The 18,837-nt window shown below is 37.4% G+C and overlaps 2 protein-coding genes across 4 annotated transcripts in view; both read right to left on the bottom strand.

Moving 5' to 3' along the window:
• TMEM117 (transmembrane protein 117) overlaps positions 1-18,837 on the bottom strand; it is a gene marked incomplete at both ends in the record, with an annotated part of 622,588 nt that overhangs the window by 254,089 nt on the left and 349,662 nt on the right. The gene's annotated exons all lie outside the window — the stretch shown is intronic.
• Positions 5,855-6,157, bottom strand: LOC308270665 (large ribosomal subunit protein eL42-like; the record flags this gene model as incomplete). Its single annotated transcript, XM_080706693.1, has 1 exon — positions 5,855-6,157. One exon carries the CDS (start codon positions 6,155-6,157, stop codon positions 5,855-5,857), a length of 303 nt encoding a protein of 100 aa, XP_080562819.1.

Here is an 18,837-nt window from a genome sequence, read left to right on the forward strand (position 1 = left end):
GAGTGTACAATACAGATTAGCAGGAGTTATATACTTCTGCTTTCTCTACCTATGTATTTTCCCTTCTACCTTTTGAATATCTTATATATTTATTTTATTTAGCATCTTTATATTATCTTTGAGAAATAACATATTAGCATGAGTTTTATTTCTGCTTTCTTTTCCTATATTCTCCTACTCTCCCACCTTCTTCTATTTATTATATATGATATAGTCTATATGGTATATTATACAACTTAATATATATTTAATATGTTTTTTCCAGTTGTGGTAGCACATGCCTATAATCCCAGTACTTGGGAGACTGAGACAGGAGGATTACAGGTTCAAAGCCAGCCTCAGAAATTTAGAGAGGATATAAGAAAACTAGCAAGACCCTGTTTCCAAGTAAAAAATAAAACCTGCCTGAGGGTGTATCTCAGCTATAGAATGCTTCTGGGTTCAATCCCTAGTGCCACAAATAACAATAATTTCTTTTGCTAACTTTTTGGCTCTATATATCTATTTTATTTATCATGTTTAAATTACCTTCTCTCATCTAAAAAGGATAATAAAATAATATGCTTTCTTATACTACATCTCATTTTTATTTATTAGGGTTTAGTAATGTTTCTACATTGTGTTTTTTTCCTAAACATTGGCCCTACAATTAAATTGACTCAATATTCATTTACAGGACACCAGCTAGAGCTTTTTCACTACTTCCAGTGCCTGAATTTTGTTCCATAGTCATTTGTGCAACATTTAGGGAAAGGTAGATTAATCATCTTATTCTTGCTTTCCATGTTATTTTGCCTAACTGCCAAAGAAACCTATTTTAAAACAAAATTCTCTAATGACATGTATTTTTGGTAATTTTGAGGGTATATCACCAAAAGTAATTTTATCTGTGATATACTTGTCAACTTTTCTTAACAGTATATAATAGATAACTTGCATTCAAAGCCAGCTTCAAATTAGCAGTGTCTTTGGTTAATGACTTCCCACATACAACTTCGTTCAAAATAAAATAAGGGTAATATGAGATTTTGCAAGAAATTGAACACAGTCAATTTCAGCTTTTCTGAGATATTTCAAAATTATTATTTTGAAAAGAGGCTTTGTTTTATATTCAGCTTTTGTGGTTATATAAACATGTTGTTAGCTTATCTGACTATGCACATTATGATACCAACGAAACATGAAAAGTGTTTGGTGAATGGAATGCTAAGTACTGTGTAATAACATTTAGTAGAGGGAGCTGTCATCTTATCTTTTAAAGAAATAATCGTGTTAATGTTGTTCCAGTTTGGCTGTGTCTTCATCTCATAGAAACTGCAGTGAAATATGCCACTAGCAAGAGATGATTTTCAGAGATTTTTATAGTTATTATTTAATAAAGGTTATTATTGAATAATGGTTCTGGTATAAGTGTTATCATATACAGTGTTTTTAAAAATTTTCTTATCCACCTCAGATAATTGAGACAATCAGTGAAAAAAGAAAAGAAAAATGGACCAAATGTAGAAGGCTATGATGGATAACACACATCAAGCAACTTTAACTGATCCCCATGTAAAGTCTTTCCAACAACTACTGATGGGGATGATGGAGGTAGCAGTAGTAATGGCAACATTGATAGTAGTACACCCATAATAGAGCATCCCTGTTCTAACCCTGAACCTTCACTGCTGATAAATACACAGGTGATGCTAAGATCCCTATAGAAGTATACATAGTCTTTGTTGACTCCTGGAAAAGTAAAGAAACCAAATAAAATTTCAAAGAGGAATATTTATTAAGCTTAGGTCTGTCATTATTCACATTATCCAAGTGCACATTATATCTATCTTATTGTGAATTATTTATAGGTTAACTAAATAAGGGCACATATTAATCACATTTAAAAAGTTGAACTGAATTACATTACATTTATGTATGCCTTATTTGCAGTGTGGTGATATTATACAACTTGTGAAGGAAAATTGGTGATGGTGATAAGGCCTCAGTGTTGTGCAGTTCTCAGTCTGTACATCCTTATATGGTGGCCTTGTTTTTATGGCACTTTTGCATCCATTATAACATGATATCATTTTTCTATGCAACCCACTTAGCTCACTCTGTGAAAACAAAGTCTAAATTGTGTTTCTAGGACCCAACACAAATATTGTACTGCACAAGACAAGGGCCTTATCACCATCACCAATTTTCCTTCACAAGTTGTATAATAAGGGGCAATGCATGTGTTTCCCCCCTTTTTGATGATCTCCCTACTCCTACCACACCACAAACTCAGATATACATAAATGTTCTGTCTTACACAATAGCACTTCCAGCTGAAACAGAGAGAGACCTGAGGTCTAGCCAGAAAGGATTATACATACTCGCTGAGGAACATTAGCTAAGTATGCAATTAAGTAAATGGAAACCATGGAGAAAAATTTCCTAGTGAAGGTTTGAATGAATTGCTACATGAAGTATCTGAAAATCGCTGGCAAACATCTACTGGTGAACATTAAACCTGGAATGTATTCTATAGCTTTTCAGTAGCACAACCAGGGGTTCGTAAGGCATGAATATTAATGCACTTGCTTATTATCTCCAATGATAGCCTGCAATGCTTTTGTGATGTATTGCCCCTTATTGCTGGATCCCTACTGATTTACAATGAGTCATGGATGGTTTTATTATTAACTAAGGAAATTGGGCATGTCACAGAATATAGAATCATTTAGAGAAAGACACCTGAATCACTTGAATACAAAAATACACACAATCAAAAAGTATCTTCCCAGGCAAGTTCTGCAGAGTTTTGAATAGTGTGTTAACAAATACAAAATAAATATGATGTGCCCCAGTGCAATTTGTTTTCTACCACAATAAATTATAATTTAGAATAAATAAGAAAACATGAGATGATTACTGGTTTGCTGAGCAAGAAGCCAGCAGAAAAATAAACAAAATATTTACACTATTTTTTGACATGGTATATCTCATGACTGGCCAAATTATAAAACAGTAGTAGCCCAAGATTATATGGTTGGGTGTTTATTTTTTTTCTTCTGAAAGATCAAGTAGCTTTCAGTATGTATACCTCCTCTCTTTAATTAGGATTTAACCTGGGGGCATACTATCTCCAAGCTGCATCCCCAGCCCTATTTTTCATTCTTTATTTTGAAACAGGGTCTCACTAAATTGCAGAGGGCCTAATTACCTGAGGCTGGCTGCGAACTTGCACTCCTCCTGTCTCAGCCTCCCATGCCCTGGGATTATAAGTGTGTGCCACCATATTTGGTTACCTTCCCTGTTTTATTAACACAGATAACTGATTATTCCTAGAAAAAGTAATTTATAAAATATATCATGATGTGATGGCTTTGTAACTGGATGGATGGCCAATAGGAAGAAAAATAAAAATATTTTTAGGAATGTGATTGTAAGGATAAATATACAATTCCAGTACTTGGGAGGCTGAGACAGGCTCAGGAGCAGCCTCAGTAACTTAACGAGACTCCCAGTAACCTAGTAAGACCCTGTTTCAAAAACAAAAAGTAGAAAAGGGTGGGAATGTAGCTTGGAAGTAGAATGCATCTGAGTTTAATCCCAGCACCTAAATAAAGAAGAGGAGAAGGAGGACAAGGAGGAGGATGAAGACTAAGAAAAGGAGGTGCATCCACCAAGGAGTACTTTTTTTTTTGGGATTTTATTTTTTTTAACAATTTTTATTGAACATAAATAATATACATTTAAACTATATTTGGTGCCCTCTTCCCCCTGCCCCCGTTTTCCCTTCCCCCCTCCCACCAATGGTTGTCCAGGTTAACCATGTCTTATTCATAATTTTGATTCCAGGCATTCCAGGATTTTAAATGGAGTGCTTAACACATGATGGACCTAATGAGAATGCCAAAGGCATTGGCTCATTTTCCAGGCCCAGCACCACTAGGTTCCTTGTCATAATGCTTGTACAAATGTCATTCATCAGAATGGTTCAGCTCTCTTTATTGGGTGACAAATCTAAAACTGTGGGACAATATAAAGAAAGAAGCTCAAATGGGTTGATGATCCTATTGTCAGTAAATGACAAGTCTAAAAACAAACTGTTATGTCAACCATCCTATTTCTTTGCTTTTCACTATACTTTTACTCCATCTGGCTGTGGAATGAATAAAATACATTGTTTATTATATATCTTTGGTATATTTATAATTAAACAAATACATAATTTTCCTGCACTTTTTACATTCAAAATTATTTTTATAGATTTATCTATGTTGAATCAAATGGTTACATATTTGAACTCTGCTACATATCTATAGATAATTTATTTTTTATTCTTTACATGAATTATATATTTTTATTTTAATCTTGACTAGTCTTATAAATATTAAGATTAATTTTTGACATATAAATATGTCAGTTTTATGAGATTTTCAAAAAGCAAACTTTAATTCCACAGCAACTTAATATTCATCATATTAATTTTCTTCATATATTCGCTATCTTCCTACTATTTTTGGCTGATTCCACTGTTCACTTTTTTTCCTAAATTCTTAATGTAAAATTCTGCTAACTTCATTAATTTTCAAAGTTTTTTCCTTTTACTATAAGCATTATGGTGGTATATTTATTAATGATCAAATCATTTCATCAATTTATTTTTTATAAATTTTGAATGTATGTTAGAGTACAGATGAGTTTAAAAGTGTTATACCTTCTATATATGTTAACCCTCTTTAATCCTAAAATTATCCCCCTCCCAGGTCTATTTTGCTAGGTATCAATGAAAGTTCATCAACTTTGTTTTATTTATTTATTTTTTTATTATTTTTTTGTGGTACTGGGGGTGGAACCCAGAGGCTTTCTACCTCCGGGCTATACTACCAGCCCTATATTTTATATTTTATTTGGAAACAGCGTCTCACTCCAAGTTGCTTAGAGCCTCACTAAGTAGCTGAGGCTGGCTTTGAACCTGCGCGATCTTCCTGTCTCAGCCTCCCAAGCACGGGGATTACAAGCGTGCGCCACCACGCCAGGCTAATCATCAACTTTATTTTAGATTGTTGGTTTTTTTTTATGTTTTCCAGTATTTTACTTCAAAATTTTCTGTTTCTCTATGTTTTAGGTATGATTCTGAAAATAGCAGGTGCTAGGCAGAATTCTAATAATAACTCTTTGAGTGGCAGCTGGGACCATGATGCGCTATCTCCCATTGATTATGTTTTTGTTTGGGTTTTTGGTTTGTTTTGTTACTGGGAACTAAATTCAGGGGCTTTCTACCTCTGAGTTATGTCCCCAGCCCTATTTTATTTTTTACTTTGAAACAGAGTCTCACTAAGTTGGGGGTGGGGGGGCCATCACTAAGTTGCTGAGGCTGGCAGAGAACCTGTGATCTTCCTGTCTCGGACTCCCAAGTATTGGGATTAGAAATACTGGGTAAGCCTTTTATAATTATATGAGTCCCTCAAACCAGTAGAAGCCAGAGATATTTGAAGCCCCAAAAGTATTCAATGCAAAGATGTTCTCCTTTATTGACAGAAAAGGGATTATTTGAAAAATCGTAGGGTAGCCAGCGCTAACAGTAAATAGGCAAATGGACTGACACCCAAAAAACAAAAGGAGCCACATTCTGCTTTGTGATAAAGATGAGGCCATACCTGGTTTTTGCTTGTTCTTGTCGTTTGTTTTGTTTTTGGTATTAAGATCAAATCCAAGGACATTCTACCTTCAGGCTATACCCTTAAAACTTTTATCTTCTTATATTTCCATTACTTATTTATTGGTACTGATTATGAACCCAAAAACATAGTACTTCTTTTTTTTTTCCAAGTGGTCATAACAATAACTTTATTGTCTTCTCAACAAAAGATGAAGCTTAGAACTGGATCACTTGGCCCTTTCTCTTCTTGTCTCCTCCCAGTTCAAAATACTTGTACCTCTTTGATCTGCAGTTGAGCTCAACACACTCAAGCCTCAACATAATCTTCTTCGTAGTTTTGGCCTTTTTCCGGAAAATCAGCTTCGCCTGCCCACCATAGCCACTCTGCTTCGGGTTATACCGCTGCTTTCCCTGCCCATATAGAGAGTCCTCGCCCTTCTTGTACTGGGTCACCTTGTGGGGCTGGTGTTTGCCACACTTCTTGCAGAATGTCCGGCGGGTTTGAGGGACGTTCACCATGCTGGCGGCGGCTTTAGTGGCACGGAAAGGAGAGGCCATAGTACTTCTGAAATAGGAAGTTAGCCCTAAGCCCTATCTTATTTTCAATTTTTGAAACAGGATATAATTTTTTTAAGTACTGTGGATTGAATCCAGAGGCATTCTTCCTCTAAGCTAAACCCCCAGCCCTGTTTAATTTGTTACCTGAAAACAGAATCTCAATAAGTTGCTAAGAGCCTTGCTAAACTGCTACAGCTGACTTCAAACCTGTCATCCTTCAGTCTCACTCTCCCTAGTACTGGGACAACAGGTACACAGAACACACTTGGCTTCGGAAAGCACAGAAGTGAGACGAAAAACAAATAGTGGCAGATAACACGGCAGAGCCCTGGGATGTAGATCCGCCTTGTCTCTGAAGCTGATAAGACTATTTGGTGGACAAACCAAGATTTGAATAGCTAACAAGTTATGAGCTAAGTCCCAGCAATGCATTTGTTCTTTGTCCCAATGTGGTCTCTGTCTCCATAGCATAATAGCTGAGTATGTCTTCAGCTAATGTGACAATCTTTGCCTTTTAACAGAAAAGTTATATTAATTGACCTTGCTAATATACTCTATTTCTACCCCTTCATTTAATACTATTGTTGACTTTTCTTTCTACCTTCAGTTTTGCCTTCTTCAAACAGGCTGAGTTTTAATTTGCATTTGTTTGGATATTATTTTATTTCTATTCACTGGGAAATTGACTCAGAAATTTTACTCTGCTTTCTTAAAATATCAAAATCTAAAAATAACTCAATACTCCTCAACATTTTAAAAAGTCATGATTAAACTCAACCCCTTCCCAATTAATATGTAATTTTTTTAGAATTTCAGTTCTATCTGGCTGTATATGTGTGTATGTGTTTGTATGTATGTACATGTATGTGCTTGGACTTAACAGCGCCATGCTGTGCATTTATTTCTATACTGTGCATTTTTTATTGGTGCATTGTAATCATACGTCCTGATGAAGTTCAGAGATAGAGGCATGCATGTACACAGAACTCATCTAGTTCCCATCCTAGTTCCCTCTTCCCTCCTTCCTGTGCTCAGCATAGTGACTGACTTAGATAATTTGTATATGTACATCATGTCCATTGAGTTGTTTCCCTCTTCATCTCTCCCATCTCTCTCAGGTCCCCTCTTCACTCAACAAAGGTTTCTTCTCCTTTGTCTGGAGTCCTTCCTATGACCCTTTTCCTCCCTAGCTGCTGCATATTAGGAAGAACATCCAATTTTTCACTTTTTGTGACTGACTAATCTCACTCAATATAATGTTCTTCAGTTCCATCCATTTCTCTGCAAATGACATTTTATTCTTCTTTATGGCTGTAAAATTCCATTGTGTACATATCCCATTGTTTTATAATCCATTCATCTATTGATGGACATTTTGGCAATTGTGAATTGTGCAGCTATAAACATAGATATGCATGTGTTAGTCTAATAGTTTGGTTTCCATTCTTTTGAGTAGATACCCAGGAATGGTATTGATGGATTGTGTAATAGGTTCATTCCTAAAATTCTTCTGAGGATGCTCCACCCTGCTTTCCAAAGTAGTTGCACTAATTTGCAATCCCACCAGTATATTAGAGTTCCCACTTCTCTACATCCTCACCAGCATTTGCTGTTTGTTTGGGTTTTGAATGATTACCATTCTAATTGGAGCTAGGTGAAATCTCAGGGTAGTTTTGACTTGTATTTCCCAATTGGAAACATTTTTTCCCCATACATTTTTGGCCATTTCTATTTCTTCTTTTGTAAAGTTCTATTTATTTCACTTGCCCATTTATTTATTTATTTATTTTTGGGTGGTAAGTTTGAGTTCTCTGTGGATTCTAGATTCTGTCAGAGGAGTAGGAGGCAAAAAATATTCTCCCATTCTGTCAGTTTTCTGTTGAGTTCTCTGTTGAGATTCTTGATAGTTTCATCTCTTTGCTGCACAGAAGCTCTTCAGTTTAATGCAATCTCACATATTGATTGTCCTTTTAATTTCTTGTGCATTTGAGGTCTTGTTGAGAAAGTTTATACCCATGCCTATGGAGTGTTGTTGCTATGCCCTCTTCAAGCAGCTGCAAGGTCTAATTTCCAGGTCTTTTATCCATCTTGAATTGACTTTTGTGCAGGGTGAGAAAGTGGGGTTTATCTACCCATTTTTTTTAACATGTAATACTTGATGATTGGGGGTGGGGGGCTCACTAAATGACTGAGGCTGTCCAGGAACTGTGATCCTCCTGTCTCAGACTCCCAACTGTTGGGATTACAAGCATGCACCACCATACACAGCTTTTAACACTTGGTGATTTTTAAGAAGAGTCATTATGGTGGCTGCTTAATGTAAGAGTCATTTGTTTATATTTAAAATAAATTAGGCTTATAAATTAGACCAGAGACTATGAAGTTATTAGAAGAGGCCATAAGCTCAACACTCCAACATATAGGCACAGGCAATAACATTCTCAACAAGACCTCCGAAATGCAGGAAATTAAGGCAAGAATTAATAAGTAATATGGCATCAATCTAAAAAGTTTATTCTCATCTCAAAGAAAACCATCAAGAACCTAAAGAGGAAGCCTACAGAATGGGAGAAGATCTTTACCAGCCACCATTCTGATAAAGGGTTAATAACCAGAATATACAAAGAGCTCAAAAGACTCTACACTAGCAAAACAATCTAATCAAGAAATGGGCAACTGAAATGAATAGACACTTCACAAAAGAAGAGATACAAATGGCCAATAGATACATGAGAAGATGTTCTACATCCTTAGATATCGGGGAGATGCAAATCAAAACTACACTGAGATTCTATCTAACCCCAGTCAGAGTGGCAAGCATAAAGAAATCAAATAACAAAAAATGCTGGCGAGGATGTGAGGAAAGAGGAACTCTTTTACAGTATTGGTGGAAGTGCAAACAAGTTCAGCTGCTATGGAGATCATGGTGGAGATTCCTTAGAAAACTGGAAATGGATTCACCATATGATCTGGCTATACCACTCTTGGGTATTTTTCCAAAAAGGTTGAAATCAGAGAACTACAGTAACATATACATACCCATGTTTATAGCAGCAGAATTTATAATAGCCAAAATATGGAACCAACCTAAGTCTCCATCAACAGATGAATGGATTGCAAAATTATGAGAAATACAATAGACTTCTACTCAGCTATAAAGAAGAACAAAATCATGTCATTTGCAAGAAGATGAAAAAACCTGGAGAACATTAAGTCAAGTGAGATCAACCAGGCACAGAAAGAGAAGGAACGTATGTTCTAATATGCCCAAACTAGGGAGTATTAGGAATATCAGAGGGACTCCAGATAATGGAGGGGAAACCTTAGCAAAGATAGAATAGAAGGATAGTAGAGGAAGAAGATTGAGGTTGATTAATGGAGGAGCTACATCTGAATGTATGTAAACTTATGAATATTACATAGTTAACCTGGACACTTATTGTTGGGAGGGGAGTAGGGGAAGTGGGGGGGGTACCAAGCATAGTCTGAATGTATGCCATTTTCAATATGTTCCACATAAAATTAAAAAATAAATAAAAAACAAAGAAAAATACATTAAACATATATGATTTTGTCCAAATATCTTCTTGCTTATCAGATTGCCTTATTAAGATTTTTTAAAAACTTTACCTCAACTACAAAGTTGTCTTAAAAAGTTTCTTTAGAGCTGGGCAGGGTGGCACACACTTGAAATTCCAGCATTTGGGAGGCTGAGACAGGAGGATCACAATTTGTGGACAGCCTCAGCTACTTAGTGAGGCCCTCTGCAACTGAGTGAGACCCTGTTTCAAAACATAAAAATAGAAAATAGGGCTGGGGGTATAGCTCGGAGGTAGAATGCCCCAGGGTTTCATTCCCAGTAACACACACACACACACACACACACACACACACACAATTATTTCTTTAGTGAGGATCTGTTAAGGATAAAATTTGCTTTTATTTTTCTGAAAATGTCTACTTGGCTCTTGACTTACAAGACTTTATATGAAATAAACTATTCTAAGATAACTTCTTTAAGCACAGGAAAGATACTCTCAATCTCAGAAAATCAAGGGCAGCATGTTTACTCTAATATGTGGAAGCTAGAGGGAAAATAGGACAATAAGAAGTTTTAAATAATTCAGGAAATACCTGTAGAGTAGTATAGTGAGGAGTGAGGGGAAGATAGTGAGGGAAAGGAGGCAGATTGAAGAAAAAAGCAATTCAAATAATTTTATGACAATATGTGAAGATATTACTACTGATTTCATTAACATGTGTGAGGAGGGAAGAGGGGATAAAGGATGAGATGTGGATGGAAATATCCCAAGATCTGTGTGTATGTATGCTTTTATCATATTGAATCTCACTATGATGTATAACTACAATGCACTAATAAAATAATTTCTAAAAATTCTAAAAAAGAAAGATATTTACTCCTAGTCTCCAATGTTGCTAGTTAGAAGTAAACTGTCATTTCTTTATAGATAATTAATTTTTCTTTTATACTTTTGTAGAGAATATATATATATATATATATATATATATATATATATATATATATATATATATATTCTCCCTCCGGGATACACTCCCAGACCTATATTTGGAAACAGAATCTCTTAAGCCAGCATGGCTGGCTTTGAACCATCACGATCCTCCTGTCTCTCCTCCCAAGTGCGGGGATTACAAGTGTGTGCCACCACGCCTAGCTAGTTATATTTTAAGGATTGACTTGCTAATGTTTTCTCTCTGAAAAAATTTCTGCTTGATTTTATGAAAGACATAGAGAAATTTCCAATCTAGGAAATGAATTATTACTTTTTTTAAACCTGCAGGTAGTGAGAATTTGAGCCTTTACCACACCGGAGGAGCAGCTTATTATCATAAATTCTCAGAAAAGACTTCAGATTTTTCTAAGACCTGTGAGAAGACAACCAAGTTTCCAAGGTGCCTTCCTATTTAGAACCCCCCCCCCCAGTTAATATTTTCAGTAGTTTTTCAGGGTATTTGGCCTTATGTTGGTTGCTTCTGATTTGATGACATGTCTTGACTGGGTCCTTGGTTTTGTCTCCTTCCTTTCACATGAAAAACAAGAACCCCAAATCATAAACCAGGTATGGAGGGGCACCCCTATAATCTCAGAACTTGGGAGGCTGAGATAGGAGGATTGCAGATTCTCAGTCAGCCTCAGCAACTTAGTGAGTCTCTCCACAACTTAATGAGACCCTGCTTCAAAAAAAAAAAAAAAATATATATATATATATATATAAAAGTAAAATAGGGCATAGGCTATTGCTCAGAAGTACACTGCCCCTGGGTTCAATTCCCACTATAACACACACACACACACACACACACACACACACACAAAATAATAAAAATAATATAATAAATGAATAAGTAAATAAACAAAAACTCTTAAGTCACTAATGATTTTCAGTCACCTTTAAGCAAATGGCTTCTCCATTCCTTGTTTTGAGTTGTACACTATTTTTTTATTTCTAAGGATATTCTCTACTTTCCTAAAAATAACATGATTTTGAAATAATTATTGTTTTATATGCTTTACTTTTGTCCTCTAATTTTATTTTATTTTTATTTTTAATATGCTTTTCTTGATACCTTGTAATCTCACATCATAATGAAGTTCAGAGTGACTGGAATATGGATACACAAAGCACTTGGTATGTTTGTTTGATTTTTTAAACAATTATACAGTCAGGGTTCTCTGTATGGGGAGGTTATTGTTGTCGTTGCCTTTTCCTGATTACCTAGCCCATCATATTTCTGGAGACAGTTCAGTATTTCTACACCTTTTCCATCACCCTCATTTTAGCATTCTATAAAATGAGATGTTTTAACAAAAAAATTCAAGTTTCATCATTAATCTTAGGAAGACATGATTAATGTCTAGAAAGAATTAATTCTAGCAAGAATAAAGATGATCAATAATTTTCAAAGGAACCCAGCCAAATATATCCATAGTCTCTCTTTTTTCTCATTCTGGTTATATTTGAGAAATGTTACTTATCCCCATATATACCTCAGGTCTATCTTTATTTACCTAAAGTAGAGAAAAGGCTAATAATGTTTTTACTTCATTACAGAACACTGGGTGACCCTAAACTGTATACTGTGATAATTCATCAGCCCATCCCAGGTTGGTATTCCTCATAATAAGGATTGTAAGCCCAGCTTCCCTCACAAGATTGCTATGGGGTCTAGAGCAAATACTATTTTATGTGATCCTAGATATTATTACCACACAAGGAAGAATTCATCCTCTCAACTCAAGAACTCTAGAATTGAATGATAGAATGTACTCACCATTTGACTATCTAGAAAAAAATGCTACCTGAGACCATTACTACAATTCTGCTATATCTTGTCTAAAACTTATTGAGGCCAGGGAGACATGAACATGTATAATTATTCAACTTCTAGAAGAGAGATATAGAAATATGCAGCTTATCCAATAAAACCTCTGTAATAAAGCATGTTCATGTATCTATAACAAACTACATGACTATAGTCATTGAAATAAATACAGAACATGAAGGCCTCATATCAATTTGCAGGGAAGATTTAATTTTTTTTACTTTTACTTTTTGCTTTCAGTGCTTTTAAGACTCCAGAAGTATTAATTAGACAGTGAAAATCTCAGAAATATTTAACTGATACAGTTACTTATCATGTTTGCTACTCTATCTATATATTACATATATCTAGATAAGATGTTAAGTGAGTTATTTGTGTAATACTTGAAAGCCAGAAACAAATAACAGAATCAATGAGCAAGTTTCCTATCATATAGTCATTGTCATACATTTTACAATGTACTTGGCCCCAGTACATTTTGGATAAGAGATGGCAGATTCATAGTAGCTCACTCTAGGTCTTTTGAATCCAATGTAAAGTAGGACTTAGGGCTCTTCTTTTTTCCAAAAGTCCTACACATGATTTGCTACACATTCTTCATTGAGAACCACCCACAGCTTGAAGTGACTATATTCTTGTTCTTGTTCTTCTTCTTCTTCTTCTTCTTTTTTTTTAAGAACCCAGGGTCATTCTTATTAGTTCATGTGGCTTAAATTTTTAAAGGTTTAAGTTTGTTAAAAATTTCAAAATTGTCACTAAAGATTAATAAACTTTGTTTTCTTCAGGCTAAGACAACTACCATTGGCTTCCTGGTAATAGATGTTTAAATTGTAATGTCATTCTGAGGATTTATTTTGTTTAAATGATGGTTTAATCTTCTGGCTGGTTATTAAGCATCAGAGAAGACAAATGCAGAGACAGGGACAAGACTATTTAATAGCCCTGCATTGGGTAATAAGTCTTTGCCCCCTCAGAGATACCAAAGGCTTCTCATACAGAGAGAGAAAGGGGCTAATGGCTTGGTACCTGGCAGTACAAAGGTGCCTGATTTCGTCCACTCATGAGTGGAGTCCATCTGCATCTGGGCTGTGCCATCTCTGTAAAGAGAAAAATACTGGAAAGCATGTTGCCCTCATCTCTGAAGGGAAGTGAGGTTATTTGCTCCCACAGTGGCTGCCCTCAAAGACTGAAGACGCCCAAGGCTTGGCAAGGCCCCCTCTGATCAGCCCTCTAACCAGCAAGAGAAAGCCTGGGTAACTCTTGAGGTGTTAGGCAGAATATTGATTTTTTTGATACAGGGCTTAGTTCTCTGCTTGCTTTGTCTCTCCTAGAGTTCACTTCTATGGAGACCTATTTTGTCTTGTATGCTAATTGACCTGATCTTGATGATCAGCCTCTAACCCTGATGTAAAATTAGTTGCTACTCAGAAATCAGCCTATAGTGAGCCCTCCAAAAACATTTCTGACAGTCTGTCCTACTTGGATTCCAACCATTGCTATTTAAGGTTGTTTAAAACATTGCTATGTCAGTCAGTTATGGCTAGTATGTAAACATCTGAAAAGAAAAACTGTAACCCAATTCCATGCTTTATGTTCTGAATCCACCCTTCTCTAATATGTTGACGATCTTCTGCTATGTAGTCCCTCTTTAGATCAATCCTATCAAGACACTGTCTTTCTGCTTAATTTACTCACTGAACATGGGTATCATGCCTCACCAGATAAGGCTCAACTAGCTCTCCCTTTGGCTACCTATTTAGGTTTCAACATTTCACAGGAAAAAAAATATATATCACAGTAGACCACAAGAAGCTTATCCAGATTCTCCCGGTCCCCAACACAAAAAATGAAATTCTTTCCTTCCTGAGTCTTTTTGGTTATTTTCGGGCCTGGATTCCCAACTACTCCCTTCTTGCCAAACCCTTATACAAGCCAGCCAAGGGCCCCCCTCATGAACCCCTGGCCTTCACATGCTTTTTGTCTCCTACAAAAGGCATTACTTTGTAGCCCCAGCTTTACACCTGCCAGACCTAAAGAAACCATTTATTCTATACATACATGAAAGAGGGGGGCAGTGCCTCAGAGTTCTTGGCCAACAGCATGGACCCACCTTTGCCCTAGTTGCATATCTATCCAAACAATTAGATTCCACAGTCAAGGGTTGGGCGCCTTATCTTCATGCCCTAGCAGCAGGCCACCTTCTACAAAAGGAAGCTCACAAACTTATTTTTGGAACACCCTTAACCATTTTATCTCCACACCATCTTTGAGACTTGCTTACCTACAAAGGCCTATAGACCTTACCTCCCTCTAATCTTCTCTCTCTTAGTTTCCTTCCTTCAAAATCCATCCCTTTCTTTTGAGGCCTGCCCACCCCTAAACTGTGCCTCCTTGCTACCAGAAACCACAACTAACCATCCTTCTCCTATACATAATTATTGTGATATTCTGGAAGACTTTCTCCCTTGTTATTCAACCTCATCATTAACAGATCCTGATTTTACTTGGTTCATTGATGGGAGCTCATTCCTTCTGTATGGGATACGGCAGGCGGGCTACACCATAGTCTCATCCACCGAGACAATTGAGGCACATTCTCTTCCTGTTAATACCACCAACCAACAGGCCGAGCTAATGGCGGCTATCAGAGCCTGTACACTTGCAGCACAAAAAACTCTCACCCTGTACACAGATTCCAAATATGTTTACCATATCTTAGTTTCACATGCTGCAATTTGGAAGGAACGTGGTCTTCTCAATTCCAAGGAATCAGCCATTATTAATTCTAAACTGATAGCCAAACTCCTCCAAGCTTCTATTCTCCCACAGCAGTTAGGTATTGTTCACTGAAAGTCTCATCAGACGGACTCATCTCCAATAACTCAGGGAAATTCAAGGGCTGACCAGGCAGCGTGGGAGATGGCCCCAAAAAACTTATCAACCCCTTCCCTTTATACTGTTATTACATGATGCTGATGACATACCTTCACCAGCCCCTAAAAATTCAGGCTCCCCCTCTGATTCTGACCATTCCCATTCTGATCTTTTATAATATCTACATTTCTTATTTCATTCAAACCTACAAAGCCTTGAGATATTCCTGCAATCATTCTTCATTCTTACACCTAAAGATTAAAAAAAATTCCTTCATCAGATTACATCCAATTGTATCATCTGCCCTAAAAACAAACCCAACCACTCCCCTTAAACCTCGGGCCTTTCCGGCCCACCAGGCGAGGGGACATACTCCAGCTGCTTATTGGCAAGTAGAGTATACCAATATGCCCAGGGTTAAGAGATTCAAATACCTTCTCGTCTTTGTCAACACTTTCTCAGGAAGGATTGAGGCCTTCCCAACCTCCAATAAAAGGGCCTCTACAGTCTCTGATCTCCTAATTTCTCAAATTATCCCCCACATTGGTATGTCCCTGAGTTTACTTTCCACATAACTCAATCTGTAGCCCAAGCTCTATCTGTGCCTTGGCATTTTCATTGCCCATACTATCCTCAAGCTTCAACAAAGGTAGAATGTTCAAATTGCACTCTCAAAGAAGTCCTCACAAAGCTGTCTCTAGAAACATATTTAGATTGGATAAAATTACTTCCCCTGGCACTTTTATGCATTTGGGCCCTACCAAAAAAACCCTCCCTTTTATCACCCTTTGAAATCATGTTCAGCTGTCCCTTAATTCCCCCAGGAATTTCTCCCCATTCCAATGTTCTTCCTTCACAAATAGCCTTTCCTCTCTTATCCCATCTCAGATCAGAACTTTGTAAATATCAAGACTGGCTACTCCCTGACCCCAAGCAGGCACCCACCATCTCCTCCTTAACCATAGGACAACATGTCTATTTCAATCCTCCGGGAGACAAACCTACCTCACAACCAAAATGGGATGGCCCGGCTCAGGTTATCCTATGTACTCCTACTGCTGCAAAACTTAATTTGAATGATAACCAATATACTCCCTGGGTTCATATTTCTAGGCTCAAACTGGCTACAGAGCATATCCAACTGCCTGTTTCAGCAGCTTCACAAAAAGCACCAAACACCTCAGGATAATAAACCAATTTATATGTCCACTATCTCCCCCCATAATCCTCTAAAACTTCAAATATCTTGACTTTGCTTGTATTCTCCCATACCTGAAAATGAATAACTACCTTTTTATATTCACTTGTTTCATATGCTTTCCCATAACATTTTCCTCCCCTTTTGTCTGGAGATTCAAGGTTCAGCAAACCTACACCAAAGACAATACAGTGGTCACCGAACTAGCCGCAATGGCTGATTGACCCCTGATGGGATGTTCTCATAGTATACAATTAGCCTTCTCTCCTACCATTAAGCTATTCCATCAAGCTACCCACCCTTATCTTTGTTTTCTTTTTGACCAAACTGAAAGTTTTTGCTGCAACCGAAATTGGGATAATATATATGGTGAATGCCCATACTGGTCATGTAAAATCCACGATGCCTATCTAGGACAACTAGGATCAGGAAATTTTAAATTCGAACCCAAAACTAAAATCTAGCTCTATACTATTCCTGACCCTTGGGAACCAAGATGGGCTTCTGGAGTTACAGCCAAGGTTTACTGTAATGGATATGTCTCTACCCTTTGCAGCTCACTTCATTTCTTCTGTGAATATATATATCCACCGGCACCCAAATTTCACAAGTTTCCACAGATATCCAACATTCAGCTCAGGTGATACTTAACTCTCTCTGAAAAGTCTCTAACTCAGCTCCGTTTTCCTCGGCATATACGTGGTTTCTGTTAATTACCAAAACTCTGTCAGTTCTAAATATCGTCTCTCCTGCCTTGAGCCCCTCAGACTGTTTCCTTTGAGCATTGCTTGCCCGGCTCTTGTAAGCTGCAGTTCCTATAAATGCCTCTCAGTATTCCTTCACCTCTCAAACTAATTCATTTCATATTCTCTAAAATATTCCCTTATGGGAACCCAAAGAAAACAATATCACCCAGCCAAATAGAGTTTGCATTTTTGTGACATTACCTTCCTCCTGAGATCCCACTTGTCAGTACAATATCACTCTGGCCAGGCCCAGTTATACCCAACCAGGCCATTTCTTCTGGTGCAATGGGACTCTCAGCAACATCATATATCCCACTCCACCACTCCCTGTTTCTTGGTCATGGTGGCCCCACAATTGACTCTCTGTAGCTATACCGAACTACAATATCTAATAACCCCACCCAAGCTTACAAAAAGGGCTGCTTTTCTCCCTATCCTGGTTGGAGTATCATTAACCTCCTCCCTTGTCAGAAATGGACTTTCAGGAGGGGCCCTGGGCTATGCCTTATGGGCCACTGATGATTTAGGCAATAAACTTGAAAGTTCCCTCACATCAACTGCCAAATCACTCTCAGCATTATAGAAACAGGTTATATCCCTGGCCCAAGTGACACTTCAAAACCATAGGACCCTTGATATCTTGACAGCTGAAAAGGGTGGAACCTGTGTTTTCTTATGGGAAGTGTTGCTATTATGTTAATGAATCAGGCATAGTAGAACAAAATATACTCAGGCTTAATGAGCTAACAATAAGATTTAAAGGATCTCAAAAACATCCCTTTTCACATGGTTTCAGTTCCCGATACTTACATGGATATGGCCCATCCTGGGTCCACTTTTTATTATATTTGTTGCCTGCATGTTCTTAACCTGCGTAACTAAGCTCATACAAAACCAGGTAAATAAAATATCTAATCAGACTTTTAACCAGCTTCTCCTTAGAAACTACCAGCTTCTAAACTCAGAAGATACCGATTCCCAGGGACGATTGACAGCATACAGAGATGGATCCCTTTGTGATGGAGACTTATATGATACAAGCCCTCCTAGAAGATAGCTGGATGATACCTCCTATCCACCATCCTGATGACTGGCTCATGTCTTTGTGGGATCTTCATCTTCAGGGAACATTCATCAACTTTCACCCCGAAGAAATTTTTTATGGCCTGGACTTGGAGACTGCTTTCCCTATATCTCCTGGCCCATTCCCATCCCATTGCTGCTCCCTCTCAGCAGGAAGTAGAACAATTATCCAATGCCCCCTGCACCTAAAAAACCAAAAAAGGGAGGAATGTTAGGATAAGCAGCCCAGTCATGCCAAAGATGGCGCCTCTCCGGCTTCTCTTCCAGATTGTGCTGGCTAACTCATAGCCAGCCAAAGGGGGCCATGGGATGCCCAACAACCAGTCCCCTGATAACACACTCACTGGGGTATGAGCCATCCAATCAGTAAACACCCT

Source organism: Muscardinus avellanarius (genome assembly GCF_963383645.1).
Source record: "Muscardinus avellanarius genome assembly, chromosome: 11".
Classification (NCBI taxonomy): Eukaryota; Metazoa; Chordata; class Mammalia; order Rodentia; family Gliridae; genus Muscardinus; species Muscardinus avellanarius.